The 22,962-nt window shown below is 37.4% G+C and overlaps 1 protein-coding gene and 1 pseudogene across 1 annotated transcript in view; both read right to left on the bottom strand.

The window, feature by feature from the left end:
- KCNH8 (potassium voltage-gated channel subfamily H member 8) overlaps positions 1-22,962 on the bottom strand; it is a 285,516-nt gene that overhangs the window by 50,034 nt on the left and 212,520 nt on the right. The window contains exons 8-10 of the mRNA XM_059662919.1: positions 19,233-19,430; positions 6,998-7,197; positions 5,770-6,019 (exon numbers count right to left, since the gene is read on the bottom strand). Of these exons, the coding sequence (XP_059518902.1) occupies positions 5,770-6,019; positions 6,998-7,197; positions 19,233-19,430 (648 nt within the window). The remainder of the gene's footprint in view (positions 1-5,769; positions 6,020-6,997; positions 7,198-19,232; positions 19,431-22,962) is intronic.
- Positions 3,668-4,452, bottom strand: LOC132215600 (large ribosomal subunit protein eL6-like; annotated as a pseudogene).

Below are 22,962 nucleotides of genomic sequence, written 5' to 3'. Positions count from 1 at the left end.
AAGCTCCTCATTTGTGCCACTGTAGAGAGAGAGGATCTAATGCTACTTTTCCTATTATCTGTGTTCTCTCCCACTTCAACCTTTGCTATTTTGCCTAAAATACCCAAGCCTATCAGAATTTACCTGCCTAGAACTAGCTTGCTTCCTTGAGTTTGCTGACTAGATACTAGTATACTGAGCAATTTATTTGAACCTTTAAAGTCTTTGAATTGATTTGACTCAGTTTAACTTAGCAGGAAGGTGAGCATGGCTATAAGTGCTAACAAAAAGCTGATTACCGCTTCAGATTTCTTTTAGATAGACATTAATGCACTCAGCACCCACATGAGAAATAGGAAAGAAAATCCATTCAGTTCTTAGACAAATTTAGGTTAAAAGCTGAGGTGATATGACCAAGTTCACAGAGGATAGTGGTATTAAGTTCATGGCTGCAACTTAGGAGTTTCTGCATCTTTGCTTTGTCCTCACATAGCATCATGCCTAAACTTTAACTTTCACTTTTTTGTGGTCACTTTGCTTCTCCATTTCATATGGAAACAATAACCAACAACTGATCAACCAAAAATCACCAAGCAAATAACACCTTCAGAATGCCATAGCACAAACTGTCCCCATCTATTTCCCATTCAGTTGATTTAACTTTAAAATTTTTATTTTTATTGTGTCTAGAAATTCTGGAAGCCAAGTCCCTGCAAGGTAGTAGGCTTCAACAAAAGTCTGTTTTACAGAATTTGACAGTAAAAGGAAACAGGCAAAATTAGCCATGAATACCTATGATAATAAAAAATATTTACAGCAGTTAAAAGTTGAGCATTTTAAAATGACTGAATTACATGTAAGTATTATCTTCAAATTAATATTAGATTTAAACCTTGAAATTGAGACTACATGGCAGAAGAAAAAAGACTAAAATCTGTTTATAGACAGTAAAGGAATGAACAGCCACATGGTGCTGACAAATTCCAGTTTGATTCATTGTCATCACCAATACTGCTAAACTTGGAAATTTTGTTTCTTGCACATTTTGTTAGAAATCTAAAAACTCAATGTTGGGTACTGATGCCAGATGTAAATAAAGCCAGGATGCCTTGAATACAACATTTTAATTTCTGGATCTATAAGGAAAATTGATCATGATGTACTATCTTGCTACAACGAGCATTGACATGTTCTTTTAAGCAGTTGGTGTCTATAGTATCTTTAGGGTCATCATACTTTCATACCTTGAGCTACCACAGTATGCCTCTTTCAGCCACAATGACCAGTCATAAAAACAATACTGCCATCTTGTCAAACTTGGCAGGCTAAGAAAGATTCCAGTTTATTTATTCATTCAATGAATATTTATGAAATAATTGACATATGTGTGGGGCCTCAGGTTGAGCCCTGGCAAACAGGCACTGGTAATTAACAACATGATTCTCACTCTCAATAACTGTAATGTCTTGTGATGTCTTACTGTCTAGATTCAGGACCCAGATCTAAGTTTCTTAATTACTCTGGGTTTTGATATCCTTATTTCTAAAAGAAGAGAAAGATGTTGATGGTTCATTACAGTCTACATTTTTCAGAATTCCATTATTGATGTTTGCTAATCAGTTATGCTTTCATTGGGGAAAAAAAAGTTGATGAGATGCATTTACAAACCGTCCAGGTAAGAGCGGTAACTTATGTTTAATTCTAATTAGGCAGACTAGTGCCATCTGTGAAGAGCACATTTATCTGCGCTTTGTTATTTTCTTTTAAACAACAATGAAGAAATTGGTGGGAAAACACAATTAACGGGACATGAAATGAAGGTGTACAAGGCAAACAAATTCTATCCCCATAACAAATCCCTGCCTCTGTGTCAGCTGCCTTCCAGGCTGCAGGTTAAGAAATGCCTTTGTGTATTATTATTTGGACAATGGAGTTGTTTGAATAAGTTATGGCTTGACAGCTGTTTGGTGATACTTCTTCCCTACAACATTATATATTAATTCATTTTGTTGGCAGAGTGAACATGTATTAAATGTTGACAGATCACATGTGAAGTCCTGTGCCTAAGTTTATCAAAGTCAGTATTGATTTGAATTGGCCCTATGAGACAATATTACCATAGGTAAAATAAAAGAGTTAACCTCTATTGAAATAATGTTAACCACACAGACAGAATATTAATCATTTATTATCTTTGTTTGTGTTTAGTTCCAGTATCACATTCTAGTGTTTAGAATGGTCATGTGGCAATTTGCATTTAAAACACTTTTGATAGTTACATGGTAGAAGCAAATATGTGAAAATGTTAATCATGAAAAACACAATTTATGGAAGAAATTGGGGCCATAAGGAAGAGGGAGTGGATTAAGTCTTTTAGCTGTAAGTGGAATTTTTTTAAAATAAGAAAATTCAATTGAATTATGTCTTATGAACGATGATTATTATATATAAGCCATCAAATCTGTGCCATTATGCCCTAATGTTATGGATGATACATTCATATTCCATTCCTAGAATTGTTGCTAGTTACCAAATTAATCACTGCAATTATGGAAGAAATACACAAATATGTTTAAAAATGGTGTATCGTTTTTGCTTACATGTATAGCAAACCATAGGGTTCTGGAAAAAAAATACAGGGTGGGGTAGAAGTAGATTTACAGTTATGAGTATGTGAAACAGAGTTTATTCTTATATTACTTGTTATTTAGTGTATTATTTTTCATATGAACAACTGTAAACCTACTTTTGTCTAACCCTATATAAGCCCTATTCAAATCAGGCTATGTCAACAGGCAGGCTATAAAAGTTACAGTGGTACTAAGGAAGTACAGGGAAAAGTATTTTATGATTAAAGTTAAGTGTTTGAAGCAAATTTAAAAATAAGTGTCACTTTTTATTTAGAATCACAGAATGATAGGATGACTGGCCTTTAACTTCACAAAGTTGAGAAGTGGGCAGGAAGAGTGTTAAATTTTCTCTTAAAAAAACACACCCATACTGAGCCTCACTCTAACGCTGATAATGAACTGGCCAGGCTGGTAATCAACTCTTTGAGTTGCTATTCCATGTCTTTGTATTAAGAAATAAAACATGGTGAGTCAAAAATTGAGCCAGAACTTTGAAAGCAAGCCCTACCTTTCTTCTGCTAAGAGGTAAACTGAAGTTAACAGGAAGCAGTAAGAAACACATGGGTATTCACCATTCACTAGCCTCCATCTCTTCACCTAAGTGGGGAGAATCACACCAACATAAGAGGGTTGCAAGGTTTAAATTGGGTAATGGACATAAAACACCCAGCTCATATTAGGGATTAAATAAGTATTAGTTTTCTTCTTTCTTCCAAATTCTATTCTGCCTTGAAGCTTACTGGCTAGAATCCAGAGTCTGCAGGTTTACAATGATTGTAGAGAACGACAGGCATTAGTTAGAGGTAGAAAAACCAAGCATAATAACTTTTATGAGGGCTTATTCTTTTTAAAAATATTGTTACTGATTTTTAGGGAGAGAGGAAGGGAGAGGGAGATCGAACCATCGACCGGCTACACCCTCTACCCGTGATTGAGCCCACCACCCAGGCATGTACCCTGACTGAGAATCAGACTGTGACCTCTTGGTTCATAAGTCGATGTTCAACCACTGAACCACACCGGCTGGGCAATGAGAGCTTATTCTTTTTTTGTTTTGTTATTTAATCGGGTTCTTATAAGAAATTCAGAACACCAGTTTGTGAGGATAAAGCCCATTGGTGAGAGCAAACAGAGAGTGGAGGTAGCCCTGGAGCTGAGGAACAGCTTTGATTTTTGGCAGAATTTGTGAATCCACAGCTTTCTGGTCAACCTTGTGCTGTTCTGTAATCTCGTATTTCTCTTTCGCTGTGTCGAAGATCTCACCCTCCTGGTGTCTGGGTTTGCCCAGCTGCTGCTTCTTGAAGTAAGCATCAAGTGAGATGTTTGGGGATTTTCACCCACTGACATCAATTTTGGTGGCGGTGGCGATGACAAATTCCTCGTGTGTTCTACGCAGAGGAACTCGATTGAGGGACAGAGGTCCAGTCACAAGTCGCAAGCCACTGTCCAGCTGCTTCAGGAAAACCACCCTCTTGCCTCTGTGGCGCCCAGTGAGGATGATCAGAATGGTTCCAGGAGGGATGCTGGCCCGCAGTCTCCGCACATGCTGACTGAAGGGTTTCTTGCTGTGGCTCAACAGCTTTCAAGGCACATCTTCAGTAGGATAATATCTAGGCATTTGGCGGAGTTTAACCACACGGGTACCACCATTCTTGTCGCCACCAACTGGTTTTGTGACAGTAGCAAGAACTTTCTCCTTCTTTTTCTTTTCAATCCTGGATTTAGCTGCCGAATACTTCCTCTTGTACATGGCCTTTTGGGAACACATAGCCGATCGGGAGTATCTGCCAATTCCTCTGAGGAGGACGGGGTTTTGGCTGCAGTGGGGCTTCCCTTCTTAGGTGCCTTAACCTTGCCGCCAGCATCAGCCTTCTTGGCTTCAGGGTTCTTCTCCTTAGTATCCGGCTTCTCAGTTTTCTTTTCACCCGCCAGCCATCTTGCAAGATGGGAAAGAGAACTAAGGTCTGAGAGCTTACTCTTAATGCATAATCATTTTTGCGCTACTTCTAGCACAGATAAAACTTAATGTTCATGTTCTTCTCTGAATTGTTTCTCCATAAAGATACTTAAATGGCCTCTAAAAACTGACCAACTATTTTACCAAGGGGCAGTATACATCATGATTAATAACCTGGCTTCAAGAATCAGAAAGAATTATATTCTTTTTCTTACCATAGTAACCACACACACACCCTCACCTCCCTTTATTTGAGGTTTTGCCTTGTGCAGTTTCAGTTACACGCGATCAACTGTGGTCTGAAAAAGTTAAATGGAAAATTCCAGAAATAAGCTGTCATTAAGCTTTAAATTGTGCGCCGGTCTGAGTAGCATGATGAAGTCTCATTCCCTCCCACCCAGGATGTGAATCATCCCTCTGTCCAGCGTATCCACACTGTATACGCTCCGTGCCTGTTAGTAAGTTATGGCTGTCTTCATGATTAGATTGACTGTCACTGTTTCCCAGTGCTTGTGTTCAAGTAAGCCTTATTTTACTTAATAATGACCCCAATGTACAACAGTAGTGATGCAGGCAATTTGGATACGCCAACGACAAGCCGTAAAGTGAAACAGTAGAAGTTCTCCACTCAACAAGGCGGGAAAATCATATGCTAATGTTGCTAAACTCTGTGGTAAGAAGGAAGCGTCTGTCCATGGAATTGTAAAAGAGGAAAAAGGAAAAAGAAATTTGTACTAGTTTTGCTGTTACACCTCAAATTGCAAAAGTTACGCATGGCCACAGAGTGTGATAAATGCTTAGTTAAGATGAAAAGGCATTACATTTGTGGGGAAAGACATGAACAGAAATATATGTATATTTCTATAGGCATCCACTGGGGGTCTTGGAACATAACCCCTTGGATAAGGGGGACTACTTACTATCTGTGATACTAAAGTACTAAATATTCATTTGTAAATGGGAGTAATAGTTATACAGCTGGATTTTTAACGAGAATCAAATAATATGGTGGATGTAACACAACACAGTATAAACTCAATATGTGGTTTAAACCCATATGAAGAAAAATCCTGAGTCTACATATGCAGCCACAATTTTCCTCATCTATGGCAGTCCAGCCCCCCGCCCCTCCCCCCCCCCCAACCCTCATCTCTAACTTATGGTCCAGAGCAGAATTTTATGGAGCTTTCAACTCCAACCTACCAAGAATAGCCAGCACCATGCTGTCTTTAAGAACTTCCATGGAGCCCGAGCATACAAAGTAGATGGCCTGCAGAGCATCTCCTTGACGCAGCAGATACTCGCCCGGAGCACAGAAAGAGGTTTTAATGTGTAGGGACAGAGACCTGAGACAGCCCCGGCTGGCACACTCGAAAAGGGACAACTGTAAGATTTCCTTGTTCAAGTGCATAGTGATGTCAGAACGCAGCTCATCTGGAAAGTCTTTCAGAAGCTATCAAAAAAGATGAAAGAGAAAATCAAGTTGGGGTAAGTCTAATTTATTTACTTGCAAGACAATAGGGATGTTCTTCCCATTGTTTGACCAACCAGAGTTCAGAAGAGGAAATATCTGTATGTATAGTCCTGGAGAGATTTTTCAATGACTGTGACCCCAGTTATGTGCTACTGAATAACAAGCTGATAAGAAGGCTGGAGAAACAGAATAAACTAATAAATAAAAGATTCTAAAATGAAATCATATAGCTCATTGTGACTTGCTTCTCACAAAGACTCAACTCCAGGCAGAAGTTATAGAATGTGGTGTCACGATTATAGGAAGAGAGGAGAAACCAAATAATCACATGAAAAATGTTGATTACTGGTATGGTGGTGGTGGGTGGAATGTTTGCTTAATTTATCTGATAATATTTTTACAGTGGTGGTGTGGGGTATTTCTGGAAGTCCACAGCTAATACCTTTGCTGAAAAGCATGTTTTTTTGTTGTTGTTGTTGCTGTTGGTTTTAAATGCAAACATTCATTTAATTAATCTAATACAGGGTGCAGTAAAAGTAGGTTTACAGTTGGGAATATATAAAACACAGAGTTTATTATGTTACTATTTATTAATTATTGTGTTATTTTTTTATATAATTTTTTTATATAACCTACTTTTGCCCCACCCTGTATTCCAAATTACACCATCCAACTGCCATAAGAATTGGTTCCTTTCAAAGCAGGTTAAAAAGAATGAAAATAAGTCCACCTGATTGACTAAACTAGCAAATTAGTATAACTCATTTGTCAATCTAAAATGGCATCATGGAAACACAAGCCAAGGCAGATGGAAGAAGATGGATTGGGTTTCTAGAGGATTTAAAAAATAAAGAGATAAAGAAGTTGGTAGGTGCGTCTTTCACTTCTGAGACCTACACGAGAGCACCTTGCCTTTACCTTCTGCCTGAAAATGTCAACATGAGAAATGAACATTACCTCATTGGAATCTATTCCATTGTTGACTGACCAGGTTGTTTGGAAATATTCAAGCATCCTCTGCTTGAGCTGCTGGGGCAGGTGATGGACACGTATGAAGTCCTTCAGATCCTTAGTTCTAGTGTGATAGAGGGACCATCTGGAGTACATCCTCTGTATGATCGCCGTCACATTTCCAAACACCAAGGCATGCATCAAGGCTGAAGAGAAAAATACCACATATAATGGGAGATAAATATGATGGAGGAGTTCATCCCTTAAATCTATATTTATAGTCTGTATATCCTATATTAGAGCAGAGTTTGCTTATGTGGCCACATCAATACAGCTCTTTTGATACAAACATATTGGTGCAGCCACTTTGTCACGAGGTGCATCCTGATGCAGTCATTTTGATTCCATATGACTAAAAATATATAAAAAAATAGTAATATGAAAAATAAGCCCCTTTGACCTGCACTTCATCTGTTATCTGCCATTCTGGCTATGACAAATTTTTATTTTGTACTTGATTCACATCTGTATTATTTTAATAGTTATGTATAGTTTAAGAGCTATGATGAAAGTTTAATAATTCATAAAATGAGTTAGAAAGTCATAGTTTAATAGTTATTTTTTATTGTAATAAATACATTTTAAAAATAAGTCTGTTATAATCGGTTAGCTTTTATGTCTTCTCCAAAGCCATCATTTAAAATGAGTTTTAGGCTACCAAATATGACATTTATATTACTACCTATAAGTATTGAGAAAGTAATTAGAAATGTAATTAAGTATTTCCTGAGCAAACAAGATGAATATGGCTCCAATTCCCAACCCCTAAGACCATTAGAGAAACAAATGAAGTCCCAGAGCAAAACAGGTATTCTTCTTAGTCATCGCTGCATCCTGAGAAGAGCTGGGTGATACATAGACAGTCTATGTGACTTCTGTTTTGGTGAAGTTTCTCGGTCAGGTAGTATTTAATCCCTACTTACTTGCAGAGTCTCCCCCTGCCTAAAACCACTCTCAGAGTGTGGTGAGATAGAAGACTTTGTTCCCCAGAATTTGAGGGTACAGAGGGGTGGCAGATGGGCTTTCTACTGTAAAAAAAGTAGAGAGAGAGGATGGGCTTCACTTTCTAGAAGAGGCCTGTGGTGGTCAGTGGTCAGATATTCTGAAGTCAAAAGGTGAGACAGGGTTTTGCACTAAATAATCATTAGCTGATGATGGAATGGCCTATGCAGACACCAGCAAAAAGCCCAAGAAGGTCTTGACACCTGGGCTGAGAAACTGGGAGATGATGTACTTAACATTCATGACAGACCAATTCTGCATGATATTCAAATTTTTGTCCTTATTCCCATCCTGGGGTGGGATTGGCAATGAGGTTAGAAGCTCAGGACCTGGGTGAAATAATTGGTTTTAGTGTTTGTAAACATGCAAACAAAACAAATAAGCAACAAAAACAACCCCCCTCCCAACTTAACATTGAGTAATTCGTCTATTTGAATTTATCAAATTGTCCTTGTACCCAAATCTCAATGCCTGAGAAGCTATGTTTTTAGCATCAAGATGGACACATTAGTGCAAATGGGCCAACCTGTTATTGCATCTGTCCTACTGAATATTGTAGGACAGAGCCAATTCAAATTCTTTTTTTCATATATTTATGAGAAATTAGTAACTACTGGCATATTAATTTCAATTCAACCTCACCCTGGAATTAAAATTCTCTATCAAGATATATGCCATCATTTCTCTATGGAAAATGTGAACACTATGCCTATAAAGTCACCCAATAATAATAAGGAGGGCCTCAATATTTTGGAAAAGTTACTAGAATAGGGTTAAACTTAGGGTGGAAATATAGGAGGCAATGTAATGTTGCAGAAAAAATACAGACTTCAAAACCAGACACCTCCAGATTTGGATCCTGACTTTCATATTTCTCATTGTTGTGAACTTGGCAAAATACATAATTCCCATAGAGACTCAGTTCCCTTATATGTAAATGGGCATAATAGTGTCTTACTCAAGGATAATTTAGTTTCAAAAGGTGAACATGGTGAAAGGGATGAAAAAGTAAAAATTGCCAGTTATAAAAATAGTCTCAAGGATGTATAGCATAGGGAGTATAGTCAGTCTTACTGTAATAACTATGTGTGGTGCCAGGTGGGTACTAGACTTAATGGGATGATCACTTTGTAAGTTATATAAATGTCTAACCTCTATGTTGTACACCTGAAACTAATATTATAGTGAATGTCAACTGTAATTAAAATATAAATATACTTATTTAAAGTGCCTAATATTTCTGTGAAACACAGTCGGGGGGGGGGGGGCATGAATTTAATTTTCCCCATGAGGGTGAAAAGGGTTATCTTGAATTTTTAACATGCTCAGTGGGGGAAAAGTACTCGGATTTTTTTTTTATAATTATTTATTGATGGATGCTTTTGTTACTACATCATTAACTGAATTCTGCAGTTTATTAAGATTTCCTTAGTTTTTTTTTTTTAAAATATATTTTATTGATTTTTTACAGAGAGGAAAGGAGAGAGATAAAGAGTTAGAAACATCGATGAGAGAGAAACATCGATCAGCCGCCCCCCGCTCACCCCCCACCGGAGATGCGCCCGCAACCAAGGCACATGCCCCTGACCGGAATCGAACCTGGGACCCCTCAGTCCACAGGCCGACGCTCTATCCACTGAGCCAAACCGGTCCCGGCAAAGTACTCGAATTTAAGGTTTTCCAGAAACCTCTTAAATAACAAAGAGTGATTTTTGGTGGAAATAACTTCTTGATGAAAGAAATTCAAGAAATAGTAAGTGCAAGTATGTGTAAGTGTTGTGGGAGAATCAAACTCCCCTGTTGCCCTTGGGAGGGAGGTTCTTGCGTATCTTTAGAAAATGAATTTTCTCAGATGCACACGGGAGGATGGCTTTATTTATGTGAAGTTACATTTCTCGAGTTCCAAAGTCCCCTGCCCCTTCAGACAGTCCTGGAAAAGGCGCAGCTGTGAGTTCAGCAGAGCCAGAAACAAGGCCAGTGTCCAGAGCTTCCGTTCCATGACGCAGCCGGGTGTAGTTCAGTATTTAGGCCAGATTAAAGCCCACTAGTACATAGTGTGGAGCAGTCCCACATGGACAGGGGCCACACGGGCTGCAGGGGGGTGCAGCCTCGTGTCACAGGAGTCATAGGAGCCTTGCACCCTGGAGCCAAGCAAGAGAGGGCGAACCCTAATTTGTTCCCAGGTATGACTGGCAGATGGGTAGGCACCTTCCTATGTCACTCTGGCCTTTACTGGGCATGCGTTTGTTGTCCAGTCCCTTCCCCCATTGGTCAGCAGGGAGCAGGCCTGGAGGATGTTAAATGCAGCTTTTGGCAAAGCTGTATAAATGGCATGCCTATATCTAGTCTTCCCTTTCCTTCTTTCCTGTTAAATAATAACCAGGTCATTGCAATGGCATCATAAGTATATGTTCTTTCTAAATTTTCAAAAAATGGAATGCCTTCCAACAGGCCAAAAATGTCCCAAGAAAAATGTGTTATCACTTAACAATTTACTGTGGAATGGTTCTTGGTGAATCCTAAATAGAGTTTTATTCTTCCGTGTGGTTTTAGAAACACAAGAGTTTTGATGCTTAAATATTTTATTTGGAAGAAGAGACTTCTATTTATGATAAATACTCAGTAAAGAAAAGAACTGATTCTGTTCCAAGTCGAAGAAATCAAACGCCGATTTCAGGCTCTGTTAATACTTACGAGCTCAGGGTTTGGAAGCCCTGTCATCTGTAAAAATATGTAATTGTCTTTTATGAAGATTAAACTGAATACTGAGAACAATTTTATTTCATTTATTTTAACATTACTTTCCTTAATTATGTGTATGGTTTTAACTTTGCTTTGCTTAATTATAATGTGTGTAAAGCACTTAAAGTAAAAGAAGTAATATGTTCAGATCATTTAGCATCTTAATTGTACACTATCAATAAAATGAATTACTGGATTAATTGTAGCATTCATAAGTGTTGTTGGTAAGTACTCGTCTACGTCTGAGTCACCATAATTTCAAAGTCTCATTTCAACGTAGAAAAATGCTTCTAATTTAAGTAGTTAAAAAAGAAAACCCTAGCTCTCACAGTTTTTCAGTTTCCAAAGTTATTATTGCCTCTTTGTCACTGGTTATAATTTTCACATTGGCAAAGAGTGTGTGAAAGTGTCAGGCCAAATCATTCCATCTGCTGTGAAAGTTTGACTCGAACTAACTTCTCTATCCAGGTCAGTTTGGGAATGATTTTCATTTTACTCCTGGCAGAGTTGATGCATATGATTCTTTAAGTAGGATGTTAGGCCTGCTGCTGAGTCTGTGGGAGGCTCTTTTTCTTTTTGTAGGAGTTTTATATAAAATGCATTTTGTAAAATCTCATCTTAATATCAGGTCTTTGAAGGAACCCAATTAATTGGGATCTAAGAAGATTCTTCTCTCTCTTTCTCTATTCCCTCCCCTCTCCTGCTCTCCCTTCCCCCGTTTCTTCCCTTCTTCTCCCTCCCTTCTTTCTCTCCACTTCTCTGGATTTGGGCAATATTGCTTTCCTGAGGTATAATGTCATGGCTGATTTCTTTTTATTTTATCCCCTCTTCACAAATTCTTTATTGAAGCAGAGAAAGGTAACTTTACAGTGGGAAAAGCCTGGCAGACAAATGGTCTACGTCAACATCTCCAGTAATCAGACAAACATATTATCTTCATATTACTCATTGAAAAGGACACAACATCAATTCCCTGGTATCCTGACAAAATGCATAACCTGGATTTATTTATGAGAAACCATCAGACAAACCCAAATTGAAGGACCTTCTACAAAAGAAGTAGTTTGTAATCTTCAAAAGTGTCCAGGTCATGGAAGTCAGGGAAAGACTAAGGAATTGACTTTCTAGATTAAAGAGACATGATAATTCAATGCAATGCAGGAAACTGGATTGAATTGGATTGGAGGCGAGAGGATAGCTCTAAAGGACATGATTAAAACAACTGGTGAAATTTGAATATGTACCCTATAGAGTTGGCAAACTATGTATGGCCCTTGTTGCTGATTTTTTTAGCCAAATACTTGGCAGTGTCTTCAGATTCTACATAGGGACTTGTTTTCTGCTGTTTTAAAAAGAGACCAGAGTTCAGCCTTTGGGTAATCTTAGCTGCCCTCCTTTTCTCTCCCACCTACTCATTGCCCTGGAATTTTCCACTCTGCTACAAGCACACTGGGTCATGGGTGGCAGATGGGAGAGAAAACAGAGTGAGAACAATTTCCTAAATGATGAATTTAAATGGCAGTGTAAAGACATCTTAACAACAACCTGAATTTGTGAACACCATAGTGCATATGGGCCCAATAAAATGATGTCAGGGTGGGTATATATTGGATGAGTGGATTTAAGGAAAGCCTTGACTGTTAAGAGTTTCACTCTACTTTATTTATGGCAATAATGCCTCATCGCAACTGGATAAGTCCTCAGTGATGTGTCATCTTCACTAAGAAGCTTTATCTAACCTCAGAGGTTGAGTCGATGGTCCCATTGATTGGGGCTAACTTATTTTGTGACTATTAGGCAACCATTACTAAGTGTAATGAAAAGACTTTTAAAGGCATGGAAAAATGTTCTCCATATATTTTGTTTGGTGGCAAACATGCGTAATTGAGATAAATGTTTGAGAAAATAGAGGCATATTTGTATAAAAAGACTGAAAAGACTTTTTGATGCTGGGATTATATGCAGTTTTATTTGTGTGTGTGTATTTTCCAGTCTTTTAAATATATGCATTATAAAAGGAAGAATAAAATGGAAAAAGCAAGAACATTGTCTACCTAAGCATCTATTTCCATGACTAAACTGTGAACTCCTAGAAGGAAAGTATCATGTGTTAGTCATCTTTGTTTCCCCAGCACAGTACCTGGCATAATTTAAGTGTGTCATAAATATTTATGAAACTGAAGAGAATTTCTGGTAGTTTGGTAATTCCTTTAAGAAGTTTTATAATTGTAAGCAATAGCTTAGAAACTTATGATGAGCAGTTCGGCCTCACGTCCATCCCTTCGTCTTCATCCCACTCTGCATCCCACTTTTAAAATTATTTATTTTAATCTTATTATGATTATCACCAATAATTTAGACAAAATGGTTTTGCTTCTATTGCTTGACTTATTACTTTTAGACAACACCTAAAAACAACCTGATACGAAAGGTGAGAACTCAGCTCACTGCTACATACCTTCTCATCCCACACTTGATAGTTATAGTATTAGCTCACCTATCATAATTTTACAAGGTAAACTTAATATCAAAGATGCACATGAGAAAATTTGGCAAATTCTAAATGTATAGCTCATTGAGGTTTCTCAAAGTGAGCAGACCTTGTAGAGTAACCTACCCCCATGAGGAAACAGGATATTGTCAGCACCTTGGGTCTCCTTTGTGTCCTTTTTACAGCCACTAGTCAGTCCCCGTCATGAAAGATAGACACAGTTGTGGATTATATTGCAATCAATAAGCTTTGCTTACTCTTGAACTTTCTCTAAACAAAATCACACAATATGTACATTTTTGGTTTTGGCTTCTCTGGTCAGCATTGAATTTGTAAGATTTGTCCATGTGGTTGCAGATGTAATAGTTCATTCATTTTCATTTCTGTATAGCAGAGATTTTCAACCAGTGCGCTGCAAGAATTTTTAAAACATCCAATCCCTGACTATTTAGTTAGGGGACTGACCTCTTTTTTCTTAGCTTGTCAAATTAAAAAGTGACAGCCAACACAATAATAGCTGTCTGGTGTGAATGAATTAAAATTATATCTGTTTTACTTGTGTATGCCAGATTGGCAAAAAGTGTATTTTTTAGTGTGCTGCAGAATTTTAGTAATTAGTTTATGTGTGCCATGAGATGAAAAAAATTGAAAATTGCTGCTCTATAGTACTCTATTGAATAATTATTTCACAATTTACTTATTTATTCTCCTAAGAATGGGCATTTTCAGTTTGAGAGTCTTATAATAATGCTTTTATAGAAGTGGTTCTCAACCTTCTGGCTTTTCAAAAACAGTTCCTCATGTTGTGACCCAACCATAAATTATTTTCGTTGCTACTTCATAACTGTAATGTTGCTACTGTTATGAATTGTAATGTAAATATCTGATATGCAGGATGGTCTTAGGCGACCCCTGTGAAAGGATCATTCGACCGCCAAAGGGGTCGCGACCCACAGCTTGAGAACCGCTGTTCTATAGGTATCTACATATATGTCTTTATATATATACGTATAGGCATTTCTGTTGGATATACACTCAGAAGTGGAATTGTTGAGTCACAGAAAACAGGTATGTTCAGCTGTGGTAGATACTGACAAAACTTTCATACCCATTAACAGTATAGAAGTTAAGATGTTCCATATCCTCTCAGTCACTTAGTGTTTGTAAGTTACCATTATGGTGAATGTCAATGTTATCTAATTTTGATCTTAATTTGCATGTCCCTTATGAATGTGTAGAGCACCTTTTTATATGGTTCCTATCTATTTGGATATGGAATTACATATTTTTTGCCCTCAGAAAACTTTAATTGAAAGTTATACATTGAATATATAAATGGGAATGGACATAATTATGCTCATCCGCGTGTGAATTTTTTTAAGCTAGGAAAGTACATACCAAAATCTTACCAATGTTCTGATCACAGATTATAAGTAATTTTTTTCCTCTTTGCTCAATTAAAATTTTTTTTATAATAAATATGTTTAATTTTTCTAATTTTAAATTTTTGATTCACTTTTGAACAGTGTGTTTTTATTTCTGTCCAGGAAATTCATCAACTGCTTCAATTTAAGAATAGGGAAATATTGAGTGGGTTCACAATTATTTTGTAATTCCATTTCAGTTGTTTTAGCAAACATTAAATTCTTTTCCAGTGTGGATATATTAAAAAATACTCATTAGAATTTTTTTCTCCTTCAAAATTCTCTGTTTTTCAACTGAAAGTATGTGAGCTCCTCTTGAATTTTTGCAAATTAGTTTTGTTCACTTCAGTTTGATTCAGATTGACCCTTGGTAATGTTTCAGAGTAGAACAAACAAAATCCTAAATGTCATTTTATAGAACAAAAACAAAAATCTCCTTAATAGATTAATATTTTGCTGCCATCAAAGACCTCCAAAGAGGTGATGAATATTCTCTGCCATACCAGTTTCTCTTTAGATATTTCTGTAATTTCAATTAATAAATTTTATAAACCCTCTTCTAGAAAGCTACACAAGTAGAGTTCTATTTTAAAATTGCTTTTAAAATTTTTATGCATTTTTGGGTTGCCTGCTCTTTTTTTGTTGACTTGTAAAAGTTCTCTAATATGATAGATAAGACATAAGAGTCCTGTCAAATGTTTGCAGATATCTTCCATCCAGTGGTTTGCCTGTTCACACTCTTAATAATGTGTTTGATAAGCGGAAGTTCAAGTTAGCCATCTTTCTTTTATGATTAGGACTTTTTGTATCATGTTTAAGAAATCTGTGTCAATCCAAAGTCATAAAAATATTCTCTTAAGTTACCTTTTAGAAAACCTTATTGTTTTCTCGTTCACATTTAGATAAAAACTTATCTAGGCTTAATTTTAAAGTACAGTTTTTAGAGTTTCATGTAAATTTGACCCAGTAACATTTATTGAGAGTATCATCATTTCCCCTTTCATTGCAGTGTCACCTGTGCTATAAATAAAGCGTGGGCCTGTTTCTGCACTATCTTGTATTCCACTGGCCTATTTGTCGATTCCTGAGCCAACGCCATACTTTACTTATTACTGTAACTTTCTAATAGATCTTGATATCTGTAGCACAGATCTCCAAGTTTGTTCTTCTTTATGATTGCATTGACTAATTTTAGCTCTGCATTTCTACTGGTTTTTAGGAACAGCTTGTCACTGTTCAAACACACACACACACACATATACAAACACACATTTCCTGGTATTTTTATTGGGATTGCAGTGAATATTTAGACCAGTGGTTCTCAACCTGTTGGTGGCGACCCCTTTGGGGGTCGAACAACCCTTTCACAGGGGTCGCCTAAGACCATCGGAAAACACATGTATAATTACATATTGTTTTTGTGATTAATCACTATGCTTTAATTATGTTCAATTTGTAACAAAGAAATTGGGGTTCACCACAACGTGAGGAACTGTATTAAAGGGTCATGGCATTAGGAAGGTTGAGAACCACTGATTTAGACTAATTGTATACAACTGGTATATTTTTAATATTGAGTCTTAAAAACCATCACCATTGCATATCTTTCCATTATTTTAAACCATTTGTAAATTTTCTCACAAATGTTTTGTAGTTTTCTATGTAGGTAGTATTGCACATTTTAAACATTTATTCTTACTTTGATTTTTTATAATCTTTTAAAATTTTATTTTATAACTATTAGTTATGCCACTTACAAGTGAGCACTGGTTTTGCACCTGGATAATTTGTTCAATAAGTGTTTAACAAGTGACAAAGTGAGCTTATCCAATTATTCCCCATATTTTTAGGCCTTGTGGCCAGCATAGTGCCTATTTTCAGTGAACAGCAGGAATACTTTATCCCTTAACAATTTATGACTCAAAGTCACTCACAGTATAGTAGGAGGATCAATAGAGAATAACTTTAATTATTTAACAGATTCTTTGAATGTCAAATTAGTAGGTTAAGCCTTAAGCATTTGAGCATTTCCCAAAATTTCCACCAGGAGTAGAAGAAACATGGGCAAAAATTAAATAAATATGGACTGTGTTTATTTGAAAAATGCTTGTCATTTCGCTAGGCTGAAAGATGGGCCATGAAGAAGAATGGCAATTATGTATGTCATGATACTGGGTATTAAACAGCCGCCAGCGGGTCTGGCACAGGGCAGCACTTCAGAAAATGAGAATTCCTGTTCTCTGCTCCCCAGGCTATTACTACCACACATCAGCCAAGAGCCTGTTACAATCGCTGTGGTCCCAAAATGCTACTTCAGCAACTCTGCCATAAGCACTGCCTTTCCAAGAAATTCTTCCGATCCCTGGCCCTCGTTCCTCACTGCTTCTGAACTTCCTAAGTGATTTGGCACTTAGCATTCACTGCCTGGTAGCCTTAAAATTCTTTCCACAGCCCAGTTGGTGTGGCTCAGTGGTTGAGCATCAACCTATGAACCAGGATGTCACGGTTTGATTCCCGGTCAGGGCACATGCCTGGGTTGCGGGCTCGATCCCCTGTGTGGGGCATTCAGGAGGCAGCCGTTTAATGATTCTTTCTCATCACTGATGTTTCTCTCTCTCTCTCACACTCCCTTCCTATTGGAAATAAATACAAATATATTAAAAAAAACCCCAAACTCTTTTTACATATTTCAGCCTCTCTCTTTCCAAACTGGATCATAAGCTTTTTGAGGGAAGGGTCTGCTTTATGCAGTTTTTTTATTTCACCATAAGCTGGATCACTCTGCTTAAAGCAAGGAAGCTGGTAGGAGCCATCCTTGATTATAAGGTTCAAAACTCAAAGTGATACCTGGGATTAAAGCCAGTAAGAGAACATAAATTAACAGCTTTGGGGGGAATACTGTGGGACAATAAATAGTACTAGAACACTGGTCCAAGAGGAATGCTTGCTTCATCTAGATCAGTGGTGCTCAACCTTCCTAATGCCGTGACCCTTTAATACAGTTCCTCACGTTGTGGTGATCCCCAATTTCATTGTTACAAATTGAACATAATTAAAGCATAGTGATTAATCACAAAAAATATGTAATTATATATGTGTTTTCCGATGGTCTTAGGCGACCCCTGTGAAAGGGTCATTTGACCCCCAAAGGGGTCGCGACCCACAGGTTGAGAACCGCTGATCTAGATAGACATCCACATCTCCTACTGCTCTGTGACAGCAGTCTTATAATTCAGTTATTTTCCATGTATGTATTTAAAGACACAGATAAGCATTCTTCTGGGTTCACACACCTTGCCTTTGTTACTGGTTGAAAAGCATTGGGAAAGTTTATTTCTCCAAGCTTTGGGTTTGTCATCTGAAAAATTGTGGATAATAAAAGTATCAATCCTGTATCAGTTAGGAGGTTCAGAAAAGAGAATGATACTGAATATTTCAACAGAGGGAATTTATTGTAGAGAGGTTGTTTTCCCTGGTATAGGAAGGCTGAATGAGCAAAAAGAGTGGAGAGAAAACATGGCTATAACTGCAGGAAGGGGCTTCTGCCCTTGAAGCTGGGTAAACAAAGGGAACAAGTGGGGTTATTGGAAAATAGAAGCCCAGAGGAAGAGCCGTGAGGAGTCAAAGGAGCCAGGGCTCTGACTTTGGATGTGGGGGCACCCAACAGATGCAAGGGTCTCTGAGAAGGCCCAATGACACGGGGGCTATCTGAAAAGGCTGACGGCTGGAAACATTCGCTGCTGATTGAAATGGCCTGCCACCAATTGAAGGTTCATCATACACATCAGAATCTGGAGGCCCCTTCCCCTTTCCTTCTGCTTTTCAGTCTCCCTCTGGGGCCCCTATTGGCAGAAGTAACTAAAATTGGCTGGCAAAGAAGAATGAGGTTTGCAGAGTCCAAATCCAGCATACAAAGCAGAGTACAGAAGGTACATTCTGTTGTACCTACTGTCTATTTCATAAATGGAATAATAATAGTGCTCAACCCTTAGATTTGCCTTAATAACTACTTAGCGTATTGTGGTTGAAGCATTTAGCACAGAGAATGGAGCATAAAAACAATAAATGTTAACTATTATTATCGTATTGGTGTTTTTCATGTTGTTTTTATTTTTAGTTAAGTGATCTATCAAACATCCTTAACTTACTCTATTAGTATTAATAAAGTTTGATAAGATGGATCTGTTTGGGACTATAAAATGGAGTTTCCTGCAATTTAAACTCATGTCATTCACAAATATTAGGGATAAATAGCATGGAGAGAGAACAAAATGCCTGCCCTTTGGAAATCACCCATCAGGTACATGGTTTCTTCTTCATTGCCCAGAAAATGGAACTCTTTGACATCACAGACTTTTATTGCTAATCTCTATGTGTAGTACAATGTTTGTCACTAATGTCTTAAGTAGTGCTTTTAGACTCTTCTGATGTAAACCAATATCTTTCTTTGTGTTTTAGGACAGAGCAACAGTTTGGCAGACACTCATTGATTCTCTTGGCCTAAAAGAAGAGTTTCCCTTACCACCAATCAGCATGGTGCAGATGGAGAAGATCTTTTCCGCATCGGTATTAGCAGAGACGTTCCCAAACCCAACGCTGGTGAGGCTGCTGAGAGTGAAGTACAGGGCTGCAATATAGGCACTTCGGATCGACGGGCCCCCCAAGGTATTGTTGCCATAGTACGGAGACTCCAGTCTCTTTCCCAACTCATGGAGCCAACCTGCAATAGAAGAAAGAATGAGAACTGAAACCTAAAAGGTAAAGTCTCAGTATTAACACATGGTCTAATGATAATGAACATTTAAGGAATGCACAAATTTTCTTAGGAGAAGGAAGTTAAAGGTAAGGAATTAGATTTCATTGCTATAACAGCAAAAAACATGACCTTATGCAACTGTTATCTATATTATAAAAACCCAGTGGCCCTAATGCTGTAATGACCAAAGACCGGTGCAGGTGGGCGGGGTTGCGCAATTTCACGAACTGGGCTTCTAGTATATAATAAACAAAGCAGAGAAATACGCATTCAAGAGTGGATCCAGCCCTAACCGGTTTGGCTCAGTGGATAGAGCGTCGGCCTGCGGACTGAAAGGTCCCAGGTTTGATTCCGGCCAAGGGCATGTATCTTGGTTGCGGGCACATCCCCAGTAGGGGGTGTGCAGGAGGCAGCTGATCGATGTTTCTCTCTCATCAATATTTCTAACTCTCTATCCCTCTCCTTTCCTCTCTGTGAAAAATCAATAAAATATATATTTTAAAAAAAAAAAAGAGTGGATCCATGGTCAAAGCTAAACAGGTGACTTTAATGCAAGAAACTATCTGTGGAGATTGCAAATAGCATTGCTACTCTCAGTAACTGTGTTGTATATTTCATTAGTGGTAAAGCTCATTTCTCAATTGGAATTTTAAGAAACAAAAAGATCAAGTATATGTTTTTTCAAAATTTTATATTTATTGGTGTGACTTTGGTTAATAAAACCATATAGGTTTCACATGTACAACTCAATAATATATTGTCTGCATATTGCATCGTGTGCTCAACACCCAAAGTTAAGTCTGTTTTTGTTCCCATTTATTCCCCCTTTGCTCACTTTCACCTACCCCATCCCCTTTCCCTCTGGCTATCACCATACTTTTGTCCCTGTCTATATATATATTTATGATTTTTTACTTAATCCCTTCACCATTTTTTCACCCAGCCCTCCAGACACCCTCCCCTCTGACAGTCATCAATCTGTTCTATGTTTCTATTTTGTTTCAATTCTTTGTTGATTAGATTCCACATGTAAATGAGATCATATGATATTTGTCTTTCTTTGACTGGCTTATTTCACTTAGCACAATGATTTCTAGGTCCATCCATGCTGTTGCAAAAGGTAAGATTTTCTTCTTTTTCATGGCTGAGTAGCATTCCATTGTGTAGCTGTACCACAGCTTTTTTATCCACTTATCTACTGATGGGCACTTGGGCTGCTTCCAAATCTTGACTATTGTAAATAGCGCCTCAGTGAATATAGGGGTGCATATATTCTTTTTAATCAGTGTTTGAGCTGCTTCAGATATATTCCCAGAAGTGAAATTGTTGGGTCATAAGGCAGTTTCAGTTTTAATTTTTGAGATAACTCCATACTGCTTTCACAGTGGCTGCGCCCATCTGCATTCCCACCAACAACACACAAGGGTTCTCTTTTATCCAATATTTATTGTTTGTTGATTTATTGGTGATAGCCAGTCTGACAGGTGTGAGGTGGTACCTCATTGTGGTTTTTAATTTGCATTTCTCTGATGATTAGTGACATTGAGCACCTTTTCTTATGTCTGTTGGCCATCTGTGTGTCCTTTTTGGAGAAGTGACTATTCAGGTCCTTTGCCCATTTTTAAATTAGATTGTTTGTTTTTTTTGGTGTTGAGTTGTATAAGTTCTTTATAAATTTTGGATATTAATCCCCTTATCAGATGTAGCATTGGCGAATATGTTTTTCCATTTTGTGGGTTGTCTTTTCATTTTGTTGATGGTTTCCTTTGCTGTGAAAAAAACTTTTTAGTTTGATGTAGTCCCATTTGTTTATTTTTTTCCTTTGTTTGGGCTGATATCTAGTTGTCTTACAAGTCTTAGCTCATGTTACTTTCCTAAGGAAGCCTTTTCTGCAATTTCATTCTACTATTTGGGGGTAGAGAGGGAAAACTGCACAAATAAGAGGAATCTGTAATAGTATTGGATGCCTCTTCCTACAACTGGGGTGTATGTGTCAAAACTTGTCAAATTGAATGATTTAAATATGTGCAGTTTATTACATGTAAATTATAATGTCATAAATCTGTAAAAAGCTATATTAATAAAGATGGGAAATAGTAAGTATAATATTAATAATAGAATGGAAACACAACACAAAGATCACTTTATAATCCTTTATTAGAAATATTTTGCCTTTTAAGATTTTGTATTTTCAAGTACTCTCACTCTTCTTTTCTCTCTCTGTATGTGTGTGTTACAAAACATTGTGACAATTCAGCTCAACCTATAGGTTCATAAGACTTTTGTTAAGGGATGCTACTCATTGAGCACTACTTTCTTATAAACCCTTCATTTATGGCTTCCCAAGAAGAGATGAAAAGTCAGTACACGTACTAAGTAGTAATAATGTTGTCATTATCAACTAAAGGTAGAAATTATGGAACTAGGTAATTAAAATGCAAAATTGAAACACTAGGAATTCCTTGAGCCCAAGGAGAAATGCTTAGTAGCAAGTACTGTGCCCTATTCGTCCTGCGTCCCCGGACAAGTGTTTCTCAGCCTTGATCTTGCCTTAGAAACATTTAACGGGCTTGTTGAACAGAGCTAACTAGCCAGGTCCCATCCCTGGAGTTTCTGGCCCACTACATGTGGAGGCTGGGGAGACAGGCTGAGAATTTCCCACATGATGTTGATTTTGTTAGATTTAGGGGATCACACTTTGAAAATCACTGCTCTACAACAATGGTTCTCAGCATCAGCTGCAGCTAGAAAAGCTCTTAAAAAATCCACTGCTCAAGCGCCACCTCTATTCATTGAATAAAAATTCCCAATGCTAAGCTCAGGGTTTTTTTTTGTTTTTTTTTTTAAGTTCCCCAATACACTCTAACATGAAGATAGAATTTAGAACCACTATTCCAGTACTCAGTAAAGCACCTGAAAATAGAATTTAATAAATGTTTTTTTAAAAAGCCAATGAATCAATGAATGGATAAATGGTTCTTCCCTCTGTGACGGTGTAATAGGACAATGTTGATGCAATGTAGCAACACACATGGATTTGTAAACTTGTACTAGATTTATTCATAAAGTATAATGACTATTTTTGGATGATAGAGAAAAATTATAAAATATTAAGTTATGCATTATAAAAGATAATGCCATTAGTAACCTGTGACCATTCATGTTGTCTGTAAATGTTTTGCGAAAATGTTTAGATTCGAACACAGATTTACATCTGGACACTTCCATTTATGGGATGTAGGAATGACTAACTTTTTTTAGTTTCATTTTTTCTCATTTGTACCGAGTTACTATTTAACCTGCAGGGTTGCAGTGGGATTACTGGTAAATGAGATGCCACATGAGGAAGATGCCAACCACTGTTACTGGCAGAGGTTTAGTGCATGATATATCTTTTCTTCCCCTTTCTTCTGTTAATTAAATTAGAACAGAGAAAGCACAAATTTCAGAAAGGCAAGAGAAAATATGAGACCAGCCGTGAATTAGAATGAAAAAA

The sequence above is a fragment of the Myotis daubentonii genome, chromosome 14 (assembly GCF_963259705.1).
Source record: "Myotis daubentonii chromosome 14, mMyoDau2.1, whole genome shotgun sequence".
NCBI lineage: Eukaryota > Metazoa > Chordata > Mammalia > Chiroptera > Vespertilionidae > Myotis > Myotis daubentonii.
Note: the sequence above shows the minus strand (reverse complement) of the source record. Positions and strands in the feature narration are given on the sequence as shown.